The sequence below is a fragment of the Cibotium barometz genome, chromosome 59 (genome assembly GCF_041138505.1).
Source record: "Cibotium barometz isolate CiBa-2024 chromosome 59, ASM4113850v1, whole genome shotgun sequence".
Taxonomy (NCBI): domain Eukaryota; kingdom Viridiplantae; phylum Streptophyta; class Polypodiopsida; order Cyatheales; family Cibotiaceae; genus Cibotium; species Cibotium barometz.
Window position 1 is genome coordinate 20272113 of NC_141104.1, and position 17014 is coordinate 20289126.

Genomic DNA, 17014 nt, shown 5'->3' on the forward strand with positions numbered 1-17014 from the left:
TCTCAACTAGATACATTCTATGCAGATGAGTGGGCTGGTCGCAAGGGCATGATTGGTATCTTGGCGAGCACCAGTTTCTCTAATTATGCTCTAGTTATTCTGTCCCTGGAGGATCCCTGGAGGCCGGACAGACATTTGAGCACTAGGATTTTGGACAACCTCATACAGGACCTTGAGATCTGCAGTAGCAGGATAGAGCAGATATGGGAGGGACTGGATTTTGTCTCAGGTTCTGGCACATGCACCTTGGATGCAAGCCTTGACGAGATCATCAACTTTTTGCAGGAGGCACCACAGCAAATTGGAGGGATTTCGTGAGCAGGAGAGGAGCGTGAGCAGGAGAGGAGCATTCGGAGGGGTCTTGCTCTCTCCAGCATCTTCAGAAGAGTTCCCCTAATAGCCCATGGATTGAGAGTCAGCTTGCTTCTGCCCGTACAGAGATCAGATCCATAGAGGAGGAGAGTGGAGTGCAGATACCATGCCAGAGCTTGCTTCTGGACCTAGGCCGGAGATAGAGTCACTGGGGACTTCTTTGAGATTGCAGGCCCTCACAGGCGGAGAGATGGTATTCACAGGTTGCGAGGGCAGGATAGAGCTATCGTTTCATTACCCCCCCCCCCATGTGAGAGCCATTGCCACGGATTTTTCCAGATCCCTCCTCACGGGTGCCCCATTATCCTCATAGGTGGTGGACGCACGAGAGAGGGTCTGGGCCCTGGCAGCACATGAGAGAGGTGGTTCCCCCTACTCTCCGGACCTTCTTATTGACTCCCTTCACAGCAAAGGAGCTGGCGAAGGCCTTGACGGCTCTACCTAGGGGAAAATGCCCGAGGGCGGATGGGCTTCCAGTTTCCTTCTTTCTTCGCCACTGGGATCTCATGGAAGGCAGCCTTCGAGCAGCCTTCAATGAGATAATGACTACAGGCGCCATGCCAGAGAGGCCCTCAGAGGGTTTGATTCACTTGATTCCTAAGGAGGGTGGTAACAGATTAGAGATCCAGCAGTGGAAACCCATTAGCCACCTTGGGACCGCCTACAAGATTTTGGCCAAGGCCATCAGCCAAAGACTTAACATTTCCTCCCCAACTTGATTCATGACACTTAGACAGGTTTTGTTCAGGATTGGAGCATTCTGGACAACATCTTCACTTTTTGGGAGGCGACAACTTCGGCCAGCATGTAGCAGCAGAACCTCATTGTGCTCCTTCTAGATTTTAAGAAAGTTTATGATAGAGTTGACTAGGGCTTTCTAGAGGGCACGATGTACCGGATGGGAATCCCAGTGTAGTGGATCCACGGTGTTTCAGGCCCCTATACTCATCCTCTCACAATCACGTTCTCATTCAAGGAGCTCGAGGTGAAAGATTTACCCTTTGTCGCTCGGTCCGGCAGGGCTGTCCACTAGCACCATACCTCTTCTTATTTGTCACCGAGGCCATGAGCAGTTTTCTCTCTGCGTAGGAGATGGGGCTCCAGGGATAGCGTCTCCCCATCCGTACTCAGGAGGAGCTGCTGGACTCGGAGTTTGCAGATGACACAGCAACATACTTATTCAGAGATGCGGGAAATCTCTTGAGATTCTCAGAGGCGATTAAGATCTTTTGTCGCGCATCACGAGCGCATATCAATTGGTACAAGTTGTGTGGTTTTTGGGTAGGCTCTACACCCGCCCCGACTTGGCGTCTAGTTGAGGCTTTCCAATGGATCCTGAGGGGCACTCCAATCCACTGTCTTGGATGGCAGGTGGGCATCGATATCTCCTTGGAGCAGCAGCTAGCCCCTCTTCTTCTGAGATTTGGAAAGAAGCTTTTGTACTAGAGTTCTACGAGGCTTTCCTTAGCCGGCCGAGTGGTGGTGGTGAACCAGGTCCTTCTAGCTACCATGTGGTATATTACCTCTTGTTGGGCCTTCTCCCGAGCTTGCATTGGTAAGGTAAAGTGGTTGATCCGCAACTTTTTGTGGGCCGGCAGTGATGGGAGGCCTGCCTGGGCCAAGGTGGCTCGCAGAGTGATCATTCAGCCGTGACAGAGAGGGGGCCTAGGCATCATTGACCCCGCCATCAAAGCCGTGCCTTGCTGGGCAAGTTGATTGTTAGAGGACTTCTCCCAAGTGGTTTCACCTTCTAAGGACTTCCTCTTGTCTAGGATTTCACCCGTTCTCTGAGCCTGGGGGGCCCTTGGTCACAGAGCACCAGATGGATCTTTATAGAGATGCGGACCTGCAGCTTTAGCCCAGCTTTTGAGGACAGATTTGTTGCCAGCCTACTCTGAGCTTGGGATCACCTCAAGCCGGCCCTCTAGCAGTCAATTCTAGTAACCTCGAAGGAGCGTCTTCAGCAGCTCCTGATCTGGAACCCCCTAATCCGTTTACCCAGTGGCCACATGCTGGGGGCTCGACCTCATGTATCATAGGGAGCATTGAGCATAGGCCCTGCCAGACCCCTTGGAGATTGGCTTGCGTTCAGACAGCTTCCCCCTGAGGCTCAGGAGAGAGTCTTGGCTGGGATCCGGGGTAGAGACAGACTCAGCCTCCACATCGATTTTGCTATTCTCTCAGCAGTTCATGGCTTGGATCAGAGCTGTGCTTTGCTCACTTTTTTGATTAGACCCGATGGCAGATTAGAGAGATCAGAGCCCCCTTTGGATGACCTCAATGGATGCACCTTACAGAGGGTGAGGGTGATCGGATTTCAGGCACATGGGTGGCACATTGACCCCTTGCTGGCCAAGGTGGCCAGGGAGAGACTCTGGCGTTTATGGATTTGGGAGAGCCACCTCCTCACGCGCCTCCAATGGGTCTCGAGCGAGTGGACTTGGCGTGATCTTGCTTGATAGGGAGGAAATGTTGGGTACCCCGTTCTTCGCATACACTGCACGGCTAGGCCGCAAGATCTGGATGCCTGAGGTCTAGGGCACCCTAGCAGGTGTAGCAATCACACAAGGCCTCTCATAGCGGTTTCTTAGATTTTGGAAGAGGCTCCGGGACAATTTTTGGCCTTGAAAGATACCCTCTTTCTTTGGCTGCTCGCACAGAGGAGTTTGGTGGTTGGCACGTGGTTGGCCATTGGCGGTCGACCAGCTACTTGTCCGAGGTGCGGCCACCCTTACGAGTCTCAACAACATTGTCTTTGGGATTGCCCAAAGGCTCAGCAGGTTTGGCAGTGGTTTCTCCGCATTTTCACTATGGCACCATTTCATGGGGCATTATCGCTTGGGCCACTGAGGCTGAGCTTGTCATGGCTTACGATGAGGAAGGTGGGAGGCTAGCCCTTCAGGTCTCGCACCTTCGCATTTCGGCAATACCAGTCCCAGCCCCATCTACTGATCATTGGACTCCGGGTCGTGCCAGAGATGGGAGATTTGTAGTAGCCTGGCACATTTGGAGAGCTAGATGCAGCGAAGCCATCAAAGGCACCCACACGCTGCCTACGGTGTCCATTAGGAGCATTTGGCTCGACATCATTCATACCCTCTGCGGCCAGTGGGGAAAGTTGTAGGGTGGCTCTGACTGCATGTGGGAAGCCTTCTTGAGGTTCTGGCGGCTACAAAGCTTTGTGGGCACTTGGTGATTTATCACCCAAATGCCATATTTTCCAAGATAAAGTCAAGCAATTTAAACAGCTAGGTCATGATGACACAGCTGAGGATCTGGCCACACGGACCGCAACTAGACAATTCCAAAGTAGACAACACTGTGAGCACGTGGTAGACCCTAATCAGCCAGCACCCACATGGTGGGCTATTGGCAGGAAAGGATTCGTCCACACCCAAACAGCCGGGGATCTTCCCGACACATGATGATCCGACAAGAAGTCTAGTGCAAGAACGTGCCCACCGGAATATGTCACGCCCAAACATGCCACATACGAGTCCAATAAAATGCAGCAACTGCATGTGCCCATAACTCTTCAAATCAGCCCAGTCACTGCCAAAACAGTCCCAAAACAGCCCAGACAGAAGAAAATGTCCCGAAAAATGCAAAAAAGTGAAATAAAAATAAAAAAAATGCTGCCAACCACCCAATTCAAAGCCGAACAGCTGGAACACAACTTCAGCGCCTCTATATACGAGTCTCTCTATACAAGCGATATGGTTGTATGGACATCCATATGAATGTCCATACAGTTGTTCAGCAGTGATTTGGCTCCATAGAGCTTTGTGGGAGAGCTTGTGCTAAAGATAACATGAAGAAAGGGGATTAATGTGCTTGATGGGTAACCGGCTGCTTTTTCTCATGTGTTGAACATTCACGCTTTTGTTGAATTAGCGGCTTTTACTTTTACAATTGTGGGAATCTTAGGGCCTACACAAAATAAGGACCTGGTTTCATACTTACCACCTGCAAACACATATAAGACTGTTTAGTGCAAAGGTTGAACTATAAGGATGGCTGCATACACACAGCTGGGATATTTGGGCGTCCCAAAACTCACATATAATCGTATGCATGAAATGAGGCAATGTTCATTTCCCCAGCAACAAAATAAATCATCGCAAACAAATTTATCAAGGAACATCACTATCTTCCATAAAATCTTGGCCCGGCCGCCCATGGAGAACCACGATAAAGTCACCCAAACATATGGGCTCGGTTCAACTAAACTTACAGGCACACTTCACCCAAACACATGGGCATGGTTCTCCCAAACATATGGGATTCATCCTCCCCGATAATGGAGCTCACCGAAACTTATCGGCAAGATTTGTTCGTAGGACACAATCGATTCCTTTGTCACTTGCTCATATCCGTGGAATGTCCCGATCTGCACAACCAAAGCGCAATGCATTCATGAAAAAATAGGATCACGAGATGTTCTTTTCCCATACTCCCTTGGGAACTTCCAGCAACCCTCATCTCCCAGATTGCTTGCATAAGCCTTGCATTGTGGAATGTGTTTTTTTCTTCAGGCCTACAATCATGAATTTGTATTGATTTGTTTATATTTATTAAAAGTCCCTTTTGCCCAAATAAAAATCCTCTGTCACACACAGTGACATGCAAACCTCTGTCACACATGGTGACATGCAATCCTGTGCCAATCCAAGGAGATACCCATAGTCCTAAGGAATTCACAATCACAACTGGTGACACTACATTAGTGGCACCAATCTAGTCTGTTTTGGAGCATCTCTAACACCATCTCTAGAAGCATAGATTACTGTGGCTACACAGTGACATGCGAACCTCTGTCACACACGGTGACATGCAATCCTGTGCCAATCCAAGGAGATACCCATAGTCCTAAGGAATTCACAATCACAACTGGTGACACTATATTAGTGGCACCAATCTAGTCTGTTTTGGAGCATCTCTAACACCATCTCTAGAAGCATAGATTATTGTGGCTAAGAAAATGGCACCAATCTTATTTGATTTGAAGCATCTCCCTCCAGGTGCCATGCAATGCTTCAAATTGGGAAGAAATCAAGATTAACAAGATTAAGAAAAGTATTTCCAAAAATCAAGGAGGATGATAATACCAAAAATGAGAACTAATTTGCATTGGTAGTTGAAAAATGTGCTCTTTTTTTTCACGATAACCACACATAAAGAATGATAATTGGTACAGAACTGGAAATATTGTTGTGATCAAAGAGTTTCTGTCAGAAGACATGGTGTCTTGTTAGACACAAGAATTGAAAACTCTTGCAAAACATGAACAAAAGCAATGGCTTTCTGGTGTAGCACACTATCAGCTGATGTAACCAGCCTAGAAGCTGGCAACCAAATAAAAGTAGCAGGAAATAAGGGCTTGACCTTAGAGGCACCCATTATAATTTTCCCGTTACATTTTCCTCTCTGAAAACTTTTCCAACAGCAAGTAGCTTCCTAATAGCTTCACATCCCATTTTCTAGGGACAAAAGCTAATCCTCACGGCATGAAGTGGTATTGCCAAAATCTTATTCAACTATTCCACTCATGAGTTCAAACCCATCAAGGCTAGGACTGCCTCACATCTTTCATAATTATCAAGGCAGTACTTCTTTTATGGAGGTGTTAAAAAATAGACATGTAAACACTAATGCCATTTGTGGCCTCTAAACCACTCCACATGCTTCTAGGTACTGCAAGCCACTTTATTATCTCACATACTTCAAGGTACTGCAAGCCACTTCATAATCTCACCCAACTACGCAAACCACTAAAAGAATTCTTTGCACATCTGTCTTTTGAAAAACCAACAAGAAAGTCTTGCTGCTTTTCCTTTCAATTTTGCTATTGATAAATTCAAATTAGTTGTTTAGAAGGAAAGTTGCGAAACCCACTTGTCTAAGCTTCTCAAAACTTTGGCGAATTTATTGTACCTGCAAAAAATAGATAAATATTCATTTTATTCTTTATTAAGACTAACCTTAAAGAAGTTTCACTTTTTCTTTTTGAGAATATTGGAAAGCAGTACATAGTAACTGTGAAACAAATTTACACTTCAATCACTTAAAAGCATGTCAGAAAAATGGCATTCCTTTCCATGTTTTTTTTTTCCAGAAAGGAGACTTCTATTAAGTATGAAAAATTTTACAAAATGGAGATTTCACACCAAGCAAGGTGGAGATCTCAACCAATCAGGAGCCCTGTGCTGCCAATAGGGCCCCGAATGAGAGGATGTGAAAAAGATACCAATGTCCCACTCTCTCATAAACTCGGCGCGCTTCCTCTCCGCAGCCCTCGAAGATCCCTGGATTCTGGCCCAGGTAGCCATAATGGTGTGAATAATATCACTCCAAATCCTGCAAAGACACTGAGAAACAAGAACGGGAGTACCCTCAATGGCCTCAGTGTATCTAGCCTTCCAGATATTCCAGGCTGAGATGCTAGCAATAATCTCCCAAGAACTGTCTAACCTCTGTGCCGGAGGGACAAAGTGTGAAAGTGGCAAATCTTGAAGACAACACTGCCGAGCAACTCCTTGCCTAACCATAATGGCCAAGCTCCTGTCAGTCCCCTCGAACCTCATGTGAGGCCCAGACTGTGTCAAACAAATGATAGAACCAAAAGAAATGATAGCATCCCTCTTAATCCTACCAAAGAGGTGTGCAATCGCAGACCAAACCCTTTGTGCTTCCCTGCATTCCCATAAACAATGGTAAACTGACTCCGAAACTCCTGCACATCTAGGACATGCTAGGCAAGCACCAGTAACAAACCTCCACTGATTGGTGGCCAAACCACCATGAAGGGAAACCCAGATAAAGGAGGAAATATGTGGCTTCCTATAAGAATGCCACAATCTCCGCCAAAATACCCTCTGAATGACAATCGAAATGCCATAAGACTCCGAATGGGGTCTAAGAGTAGGGACACTCTGAATGTGTCCCAAGATAAGATGTCTGGCATTCCGCACCATATAACTGAAAAAAGGCATGCTTTTTTTTTTCCAGAAAGGAGACTTCTATTAAGTATGAAAAAATCTTACAAAATGGAGATTTCACACTAAGCAAGGTGGAGATCTCAACCAATCAGAAGCCATGTGCTGCCAATAGGGTCCCGAATGAGAGAATGTGAATAAGATACCAATGTCCCACTCTCTCATAAACTGGCCACGCTTCCTCTCCGCAGCCCTCAAAGATCCCTGGATTCTGGCCCAGGTAGCCATAATGGTGTGAATAATATCACTCCAAATCTTGCAAAGACAGTGAGAAACAAGAACGGGAGTACCCTCAATGGCCTCACTGCATCTAGCCTTCCAGATATTCCAGGCTGAGATGCTAGCAATAATCTCCCAAGAGCTGTCTAACCTCTGTGCCGGAGGGACAAATTGTGAAAGTGGCAAATCCTGAAGACAACACTGCCGAGCAACTCCTTGCCTAACCATAATGGCCAAGCTCCTGTCAGTCCCCTTGAATCTCAGCTGAGGCCCAGACTGTGTCAACCAAATGATAGAACCAAAAGAAATGATAGCATCCCTCTTAATCCTACCAAAGAGGTGCGCAATCGCAGACCAAACCCTTTGTGCTTCCCTACATTCCGATAAACAATGGTAAACTGACTCCGAAACTCCTGCACCTCTAGGGCATGCTGGGCAAGCACCAGTAGCAGACCTCCACTGATTGGTGGCCAGACCACCATGAAGAGAAACCCAGATAAAGGAGGAAATCTGTGGCTTCCTATAAGAATGCAACAATCTCCGCCAAAATACCCTCTGCGAAATGCCGTAAGATTCCCAATGGGGTCTAAGAGTAGGGACACTCTGAATGTGTCCCAAGATAAGATGTCTGGCATTCCGCACCGTATAACTGAAAAAAGGAATGCTTTTCAAAGGGTTACAAGCATCCTTCCACTCCCACTCACCGGGGTCCCAATGCAAATGTCTGATAGGGCAGCCACCATACAACCAAAGGCTAACACTCTCTGTGATCATCCCTGGGGGGGGGGGGGGGGGGGGGGGGGGGGGGGGGGCGTCAACAAAGACGTGCTTCCCTAACCTGCCAACAACTCTAACTGGACGAATCTGGGGGCCCTCAATAAGGTCCTGCACGTCACATCTCTCAAGCTGCCATCCATCCTGTACAGACAAAAAGAGCGGTAGATCATCCTCCCTAGGCAAGGGGAGACCCATAACCTGAAGAGGAACACTTGTCCCAAAAAAACCGCAAATCAAGAATGATGACGGCCTTCCAAGAAAGATCTAGTAATCCAGTGGTCGGGAATGGCTGCATCAATCTGTGCAATCCTCCGGCTAGAGCCTCTCAAATGCTGCGTGAAATCCAATCTCTGCACCTCAGTGAGGCTCTGAAGCCTCTTCCAAGCCAGCACTGTGGGGCATAGGGTCTCCCAGCCAACCCTAAGAATATGCATAGCTGCCCCAAGAGGCCTAACATGCACATCTAAGATCAAATCATTCCACAAAATGGGCTGCCGGTTAGCTTCCTCCACTGAACGCGGGGGGATGTGTACCAAAAAACTTCTCAGGCAGTTCCAGGCCCGTAGGAGGGACCTAACCAAGGGGGATGAAGGGGAGCGGTGAACTGCATCCGAAAAAATAAACCATGAGCTGAGAGTCCAATCACCTCCGCGAACAGGGAAACACTTCGTGATTTGCTGCATGAGAAAGCCCATAACAACAAGCTTACAAAGCAAAGCCTTACATTGCACCTCAGGGTCAATGATATTCAATCCCCCTTCTTGGTTAGGCTTGATAATGGTTTCCCAAGCAACTTTGGCCCTGGTGTGTGCATTTCCATCAAGCGCTGACCAAAGAAAGTTCCGAATAAGGCGACGAAGCTGGCCAATGCAGCCCTTATCAAAAATCTAGCACGAAGTGATAAACCAAGCCGTGGCTAGCAAAACTTGGTTAACCACCAAAGCTCTAGAGGCCAAGTCGAGCTTCCTCCTACTCCAATGAGGAAGTTTTCTTTCAATGCTTAAGGGCACTGGAGCAAACTGTTGTGCATGGGAGATGTCAACGCCCACCTGACAACCAAGGTATCTGGCAAAGCATCCTCTCTCAATCCAAGTAAAACCAACATCTGTACCCCAATCTGCAAGAGGAGAATCACTGATCCAAAAACCAATTGACTTATGCCAATTGATAGAAGCTCCTGCTCCCAAACAAAAGGCCTCTAAGGCTGTCCAGAAAGCACATAAACAAGCATGTGAAGCCTCAAGGAACAACGCCGTATCATCTGCTAACTAAGAGTCCAAAAACTCTTCCTTCGTGCATAAAGGCAGCTTGAGACCCACAACACCAAGGGCACCCCGAAGAAACCTGCTCATAGCCTCAGCTACAATGAGGTACAGTAAAGGGGAGAGGGGACAGCCCTGCCTCACTGAACGGGAAATCTGAAAACGCTCGCCGTGCCCCCCACAAGCTAAAACAGTGCCATGAGCCTCCCTGTATAGGCAAGACACCCCTCTGATCCACTTTTGCGAAAACCCCATGTGTGCCGTAGTGCCCTCCAAAAAATCCCAATCCACTCTGTCATAAGCTTTTTCAAAATCAAGCAAAAGAATGGCAAGAGGCTGCTGACTAGACTTTGCCCACTTGATAGCTTCCCAGAAAGAAAAGATGTTATCAAATACTCCTTCCTTGGAGGAACCCATTCTGTGTATCATGGATAGCTCTTCGGAGAATTGGCTGCAGCCTTATACTCAAGGCTTTAGCTAAGATTTTATATGCAGATCCAAGGAGGGTGATGGGCCTCCATTGCTTGATGTCAGTCTTGTCCCCACTCTTGGGGATAAGGTGAATCAGCCCCTCCGTGAGGTATGGCGGCATCATACCCAACAACCACATTTCCTGAAGTGCAACAGTGATAGCATCTTCAATATGATCCCAAAAAAGAATAAATAAGGCGGGAGAAAGACCATCATCCCTTGGGCATGAACCACTGGAAAGAGCATGCAGAGCGTGAAGGAAGGGGTATCCTGGGAAGAACACATAGCATCTGTAATGAGCCTGGGCAAGCACTCCCAAACTTTCTGCCGTGCCACATCTCTCTGAGGAGAGGGCACCTCTGCAGTCAACAAAGACCGATAAAAATCTTAAGCAATACCCCTCACCTTATCAGGCTCAATCTGAACCTCACCCTGTGAATCCTGCAAGTACCTCACAGAATCCCTGCTATGGGAAGGCCTGAGTGCTGAGAAAAACTCTTTGTTGCATCTGCCACCCATCTGAGTGCAAAAAGCCTCGTTTGCATGAAACGCAAACTCAGCCCTCCTGTCCATGGTCAACTGCAGCTCTGCTCTAACTGTGGTCAAGAGGTCTGTAATCCAAGACGCATGTGGATGCTTTTCATGTTCCCTATGAAGAGCAACAATCCTACGCCTAATAGCTCTCTCCTTGTCCAGAGCCTCCTTCTTCTTGGACAAGGTAGTGCTATGATAATGATGGCTGGTCCTCTCAAGAGCCAGCACAATATTATGACGAGGATCAGGACCGTCACAAGATCTCCATATCTCTCTGATCTCAAGGGAGATGTCAGCATCTAGACAAAGAGAGTAAGGGATACGGACACGGGGAGAGGCCGAGCGCCAGGCTCCTTGAGACACAAAATGACGGGGCAATGATCGGATTTGGTGGTGCCAGGCATAATAGCAATGGTGCCTCCTCTGTCCAAGGACCAATCATCCACATAAAACTTGTCCAGACGTGCAAAGATGCTCTCATCCCTGCTCTTGCGGTTATGCCAAGAGAAAGATAAGGAGTTTGGCCTTCTCTGGAAGTCATCCTCGGTCCAGCAATCCCTGCCAAAAAAAGAAAGCGTGAACCTCTCCCATGAGGTTCACTCCAAAGGATGTAAACCCCCTTCGCGTCCACCCTTCTTGTCAGAAGGTTGCTCAACCATATTAAAATCTCCTCCCACTATCCAATGATCAACCTAGGGAATCACATTAGTAATGGTGTCCCAAAAGGCCACCCTTTCGCCTCTCACGTTAGGTGCATAGATATTCAAGATTCCCAATTTTTGACCCTCATGCATGATCAAGATCCACTGCGCTCTGGTAGGGATGATAACACCATGCCCAATAACATGAGGCATAACAGATGCTGCCACTTAAATGCAAACACCCCCTCTAGTCCCGACTGCCAAGGACCAAAAGGTGTGGCCAGAAAGCATCTTACCAGTTTTTCCACACTGAGATCTATCCAATTTGTGTTCCTGCAACAAAAGTATATCCATAGACCCTCCTGTAACAGCAGGGTGAAGCTGGTCCTTCAGAAGGCGCTTCCTACCACGGGTGGGAAGACCTCCAAGCCCCTGAACATTCCATGAGACGATTCTCATGGAAGAGAAGAGGGTTTGACCCCCGATCTAAGAAGACGATGGGCAGCCTAAGGACGCCTCTCATAATGCTGGAGGACGGGATAATCCACGGGGCAAAGTCCACTGACATGCCCTTGTCCGAGGCCCTGCACAGTACCTGCATATGTACGAGAAACCTGTTCGCCCTGCGGGGCATCAAGGGCAATGGCATCATGCTGAAAATCCTGCAATACATGATCCCCACTGCGCTAAACATCCTGCATATCGCCCCCTCCAAGTAGAGAGGACTCAACAAAATCATCCTGATCTAAGATATCATCTCTCTGCAAAGATGCATCAGCTCACACATCTCTCTGGCCAGAAACATCATCGATCTATACATGATCCGAGGAGGCCTTCCCATCAATCGCACCAGGGGGCGGGCGTGAGAGACACCTCGCCACACCTGGCGGCAGACTGAAGGACGGGAAGGAACCAAGGGAGGTGGCGCGCCTGAGAAGCACGCTTTCGAGGCCTCCTGCGACCCTGATCCTGAGGGCAATCTCGAGCAAAGTGACCCTGTTGGTGACAAACCCGGCACTGATCGGGTTTACCTGCGATCTCCATACGTTGCTTCAAAGGGCCACAAGGACCCGGAAGCAAAACATAGTCCTAAAAGAGCTCAATGTCATGGGCAAGAACCATGACCCTGAGGACAGCATCCACCGAGGCAATGACCACCTGGGCAGAAGATGTCGGCAAGGCGTGGAGGGGGGGCACTTGAAGAACCAGCCCAAAGGCGGACCCGATGGCCTCTAACATAGGCCAATATGCGCGAGGAAGACCTGGGAATCTGAGAGTAATCGGGAAATGGTTCCGGTCTTTCTCCACAGGGTCAAAATAGCTGGAGTAGGGAAGAAGGAATATCTTCCTCGGGCCCAATGGCAAAGGGCTGCCCTTCAAAACCTCTAAGGCTGCGTCCTCGGAATCAAACTCCACTTGGAAGAAACCTCTTCCAAGAAACCTGACATCTCGAAAGTGTGAGCCGAGGTCGGAGGGCAGAGCCACCAGGACCCAATCCCGAGCCTGGAGACGGGAAGGGTGAGATCCAAAGATTCTGGCAATGAGGGTCGTTTTGGAGTCTTTCTCGATTTCAGTGTAGAGGCCGAGCGAGCCCCAGGCTCCCTGAGACACAAAACGACGGGACAATGATCGGATTTGGTGGTGCCAGGCATAATAGCAATGGTGCCTCCTCTGTCGAGGGACCAATAATCCACATAAAATCTGTCGAGACGTGCAAAGATGCTCTCATCCCCGCTCTTGCGGTTATGCCAAGAGAAAGATAAGGAGTTTGGCCCTCTCTGGAAGTCATCCTCAGTCCAGCAATCCTTGCCAAAGAAAGAGAGCGTGAACCTCTCCCATGAGGCTCGCTCCAAAGGGTGTAAACCCCCTTCGCGTTCACCCTTCTTGTCAGAAGGTTGCTCAACCATATTGAAGTCTCCTCCCACTATCCAATGATCAACCTGGGGAATCACATTTGTAATGGTGTCCCAAAAGGCCACCCTTTCACCTCTCACGTTAGGTGCATAAATATTCAAGATTCCTGATTTCTAACCCTCATGCATGATCAAGATCCACTGCACTCTAGCAGGCATGATAACACCATGCCCAATAACATGAGGCATAACAGATGCTGCCATTGAAATGCAAACACCCCCTCTAGTCCCAACTGTCGAGGACCAGAAGGTGTGGCCAGAAAGCATCTTACTAGTCTTGCCACATTGAGATCTATCCAATCGGTGTTCCTGCAACAAAATTATATCCATAGACCCTCCTGTAACAGCAGGGTGAAGCTGGTCCTTTAGAAGGCGCTTCCTACTAGGGGTGGGAAGCCCTCCAAGGCCCTGAACATTCCATGAGACGATTCTCATGGAAGAGAAGAGGGTTTGACCCTCGATCTAAGAAGACGATGGGCAGCCTGAGGATGCCTCTCATAATGCTGGAGGACGGGATAATCCACGGGGCAAAGTCCACTGACATGCCCTTGCCCGAGGCCCTGCACAGTACACGAGAAACCTGTGCGCCCTGTGGGGCATCAAGGGCAATGGCATCATGCTGAAAATCGTGCAATACATGATCCCCACTGCGCTGAACATCCTGCATATCGCCCCCTCCAAGTAGAGAGGACTCAACAAAATCATCTTGATCTGATATATCATCTCCCTGCAAAAGAGCATGAGCTGATACATCCCTCTGCCCAGAAACATCATCTATCTGAGGTACAAGATCCGAGGAGGTCTTCCCATCAATCGCACCGGGGGGGGCGAGCGTGAGAGACAGCTCACCACACCTAACGGACTGTAGGACGGGAAGGTTCCAAGGGAGGTGGCGCCTGAGAAGCACACTTGCGAGGCCTCCTGCGACCCCGAGCCCGAGGGCAATCTCGAGCAAAGTGACCCTGTTGGTGACAAACCCGCACTGATCGGGTTTACTTGCAATCTCCATACGTTGCTTCAAAAGACCACTAGGGCCCGGAAGCAAAACATAGTCCTCAAAGAGCTCACAGTTCACGGGCAAGAACCATGACCCTGGGGACAACATCCGCCGAGGCAGTGACCACCTGGGCAGAAGATGTCGGCAAAGCGTGGAGGGGGGGCACTTGAAGAACCAGCCCAAAGGCGGACCAGATGGCCTCTAGCATAGGCCAATATGTGCGAGGAAGACCTGGGAATCTGAGAGTAATCAGGAAACGGTTCCGGTCTTCCTCATCAGGGTCCAAATAGTTGGAGTAGGGAAGAAAAAAAACCTTCCTCAGGCCCAATGGCAAAGGGCTGCCCTTCAAAACCTCTGAGGCTGCGTCCTCGGAATCAAAATCCACTTGGAAGAAACCTCTTCCAAGCAACCTGGCATCTCGAAAGTGTGGAGCGAGGTCGGAAGGCAGAGCCGCCAGGATCCAATCCCGAGCCTCGAGACGGGAAGGGTGAGCTCCAAAGATTCGGGCAATGAGGGTCGTTTTGGAGTCTTTCTCGATTTCAGCGAAGAGGACCGCGAGCTCGGCTTCGGAAAAAACAATGGTTTGCCCGGCCGAGGGAGAATGATTAGCCATGATGCTAATTGAAGGAGAAGGCCGACTTGAACCCGGATGAGGAGCAATCCGAACCAAGGGGAAGCTTTCCACAACCTATAAAAATGAGACTATAGTTATCCAAGAGAATAAAATATAGAAAAGATAACCCATCTTTGACCTAATGCATGCACACACTTCACATAATTTGACATCATCTAGCTTTTAACCTGCACCATTGAAGTCAATGATTTGAACCCGCTAAAAGGAATTCCTGAAGTTGTTATGTGCCACCGGACTTTTTTTTCTGAAGTCCTCCCAATACTCTTGGCATGAACGAGTACGTTCACTTGATGATGGCTCGAATTAGTTGTAGGAGCTAGATGCCAAGTGAGAGAAACTTGTGATCTAGTGCAGTATGAGATGTCAACAACTAGAAGGCAGACTGGTTTGGGTATCCAATTAGGATATTCGTTTTTATGTGCACAAGTCTGGATTCATCATATTGTTGTCATAGTTATATATTATTCTTCTTCTTAATGTATAAGGATAGTGGATGGTTTTAGTGATGGGGAAACTACAGACAGGTTAGATGGTCATATGGGTTTGGGAGCTTTGAGTGTTGTGGACTCCAGGATTTATCCTATGTGCAAATGGGAAGATGGATGTAACGGAGCCTCTCCAAATTCCCCCCCATTTACATAGAAAGTACACTCTTTTGGTCTGGCTCATTTGTTTTTAGTTTCGTGCAAACTCTACCTTTATTTCTTGTTGGCCTTCTTGAATAGTGTTGCTAGCAATGTGGTTGTTGAGTGCTTCATTAGTGTCTCTTAATCTTCTAGAGAGGGGTAACATACAATGTAACTAGATCAAATATGAAAGAAAGTTATTCTACAAGTACATACCTCACATTGCCATTGTGCTCCTTGTCCGCATAACAAAGAACCTCACTTAGCTCCTTTTCAGACAAGTGCACTCCAAATTGCTCTAAGCTTCTGCAGAAATCACCATAACTGATCTGCAAAATCCGTGGAGCAAAGAATATTAATAATATTCGAATCTTTTTTTTTCCCCCAAAAAAGAGACTTCTATCAAGTAAGAAAGAACAAATACAAAATCACCGCTGAAAACTGTAAGTCCTCATGATAGATACTCAACATAGAGTGTAAGATAATAGATCCTCAACACAAAGTGTAAGAGCCGCCACAGCCAATCAGAGGCACGGTGATGCCAAGAAAGAGCAGTGGGAGTCCATGAGAAGATTTTGTGATCCTACTCTCTCATGAAGATATAATGCTGATCTAGACCACCCCTGTATATGAACCCGAGTGGGCATAAGAGTATGAATGATAGTAAAGATGCACTGGGTGTCATAAATATGAATGCCCTCAAACACCTCCATGCATCTGGCTTTCCAGATTTGCTAGGCTGTGATGCTTGCGGTAATCTCCCAAGTGGAGTCCAGTCTCCCCAAAGGTGGTGTGTAGTGAGAATGAGGAATATCATGTAGTGTGCACTTCTAGGCCAGTCCTGTGTCAATCATAATGGTAGTGTCATGACCCCAGAAAATATGTGGTCCAAACTCAACAAGCCAGGCAATAGAACCCCAAGTAATGTACATAGTGACTCTCCTCAATATGCCTATAAGAAGCTGAGCTATAGAATGTGCACTTCTGGGCCAGCACTCTGTCAATCATAATGGCAGTGTCATGGTCCCCGCACTCAAACTGAGCAAGCCAGGCAATATGTGGTCCCCGTACTCAAAGAAAATATGTAGTCCAAATTGAGCAAGCCAGGCAATAGAACCCAAAGTAATGTAGATAGTGCATCACCTCAATATGCTTATGAGCTGAGCTATAGAGCTCCAGATCCTCTCAGCGACTATGAATGTTGTACATTCTCAGAAGCTGTCGGCATCTAAGGCAAGATGGGTCTGCACCAAAGATAGCTCTCCACTGATCATGTAAAAACAACCAGAAAAAATGGGATATCTGGTTCCTCCTAAAAGAGTGCCAAAGTTGATGCCAATTTTTTTCTGAATCAATGGAGTAATCCCAAAGCTTTCCCAATGTGGCCTGAGGGTAGGAATCCTTTGAATCTGCCCAAGTAGCAACGATCTGCCATTCTGTACAATGTAACTGAAGAGAGTAACTAAAGAAAGGCAAACTCTCAAAGGGTTGGCTCCATCAATCCACTCCCACTCACCAGAATCCCAGTGAAGAAATTTGATGGGGCCTCCACCGTACAACCAAAGGCACCAAG

The 17014-nt window shown here is 47.9% G+C and overlaps 1 protein-coding gene across 5 annotated transcripts in view; it reads right to left on the reverse strand.

The window, feature by feature from the left end:
- LOC147605578 (uncharacterized) overlaps positions 1–17014 on the reverse strand; it is a 105758-nt gene that overhangs the window by 13393 nt on the left and 75351 nt on the right. For 4 of the 5 annotated variants that reach the window (XM_086793661.1, XM_086793660.1, XM_086793658.1 and 1 more), the window contains exons 7-8: positions 15658–15770; positions 6268–6306 (exon numbers count right to left, since the gene is read on the reverse strand). In XM_086793661.1, coding sequence (XP_086649787.1) covers positions 6268–6306; positions 15658–15770 — 152 coding nt within the window. The remainder of the gene's footprint in view (positions 1–6267; positions 6307–15657; positions 15771–17014) is intronic. The other variant, XM_086793659.1, reaches the window with a different exon arrangement.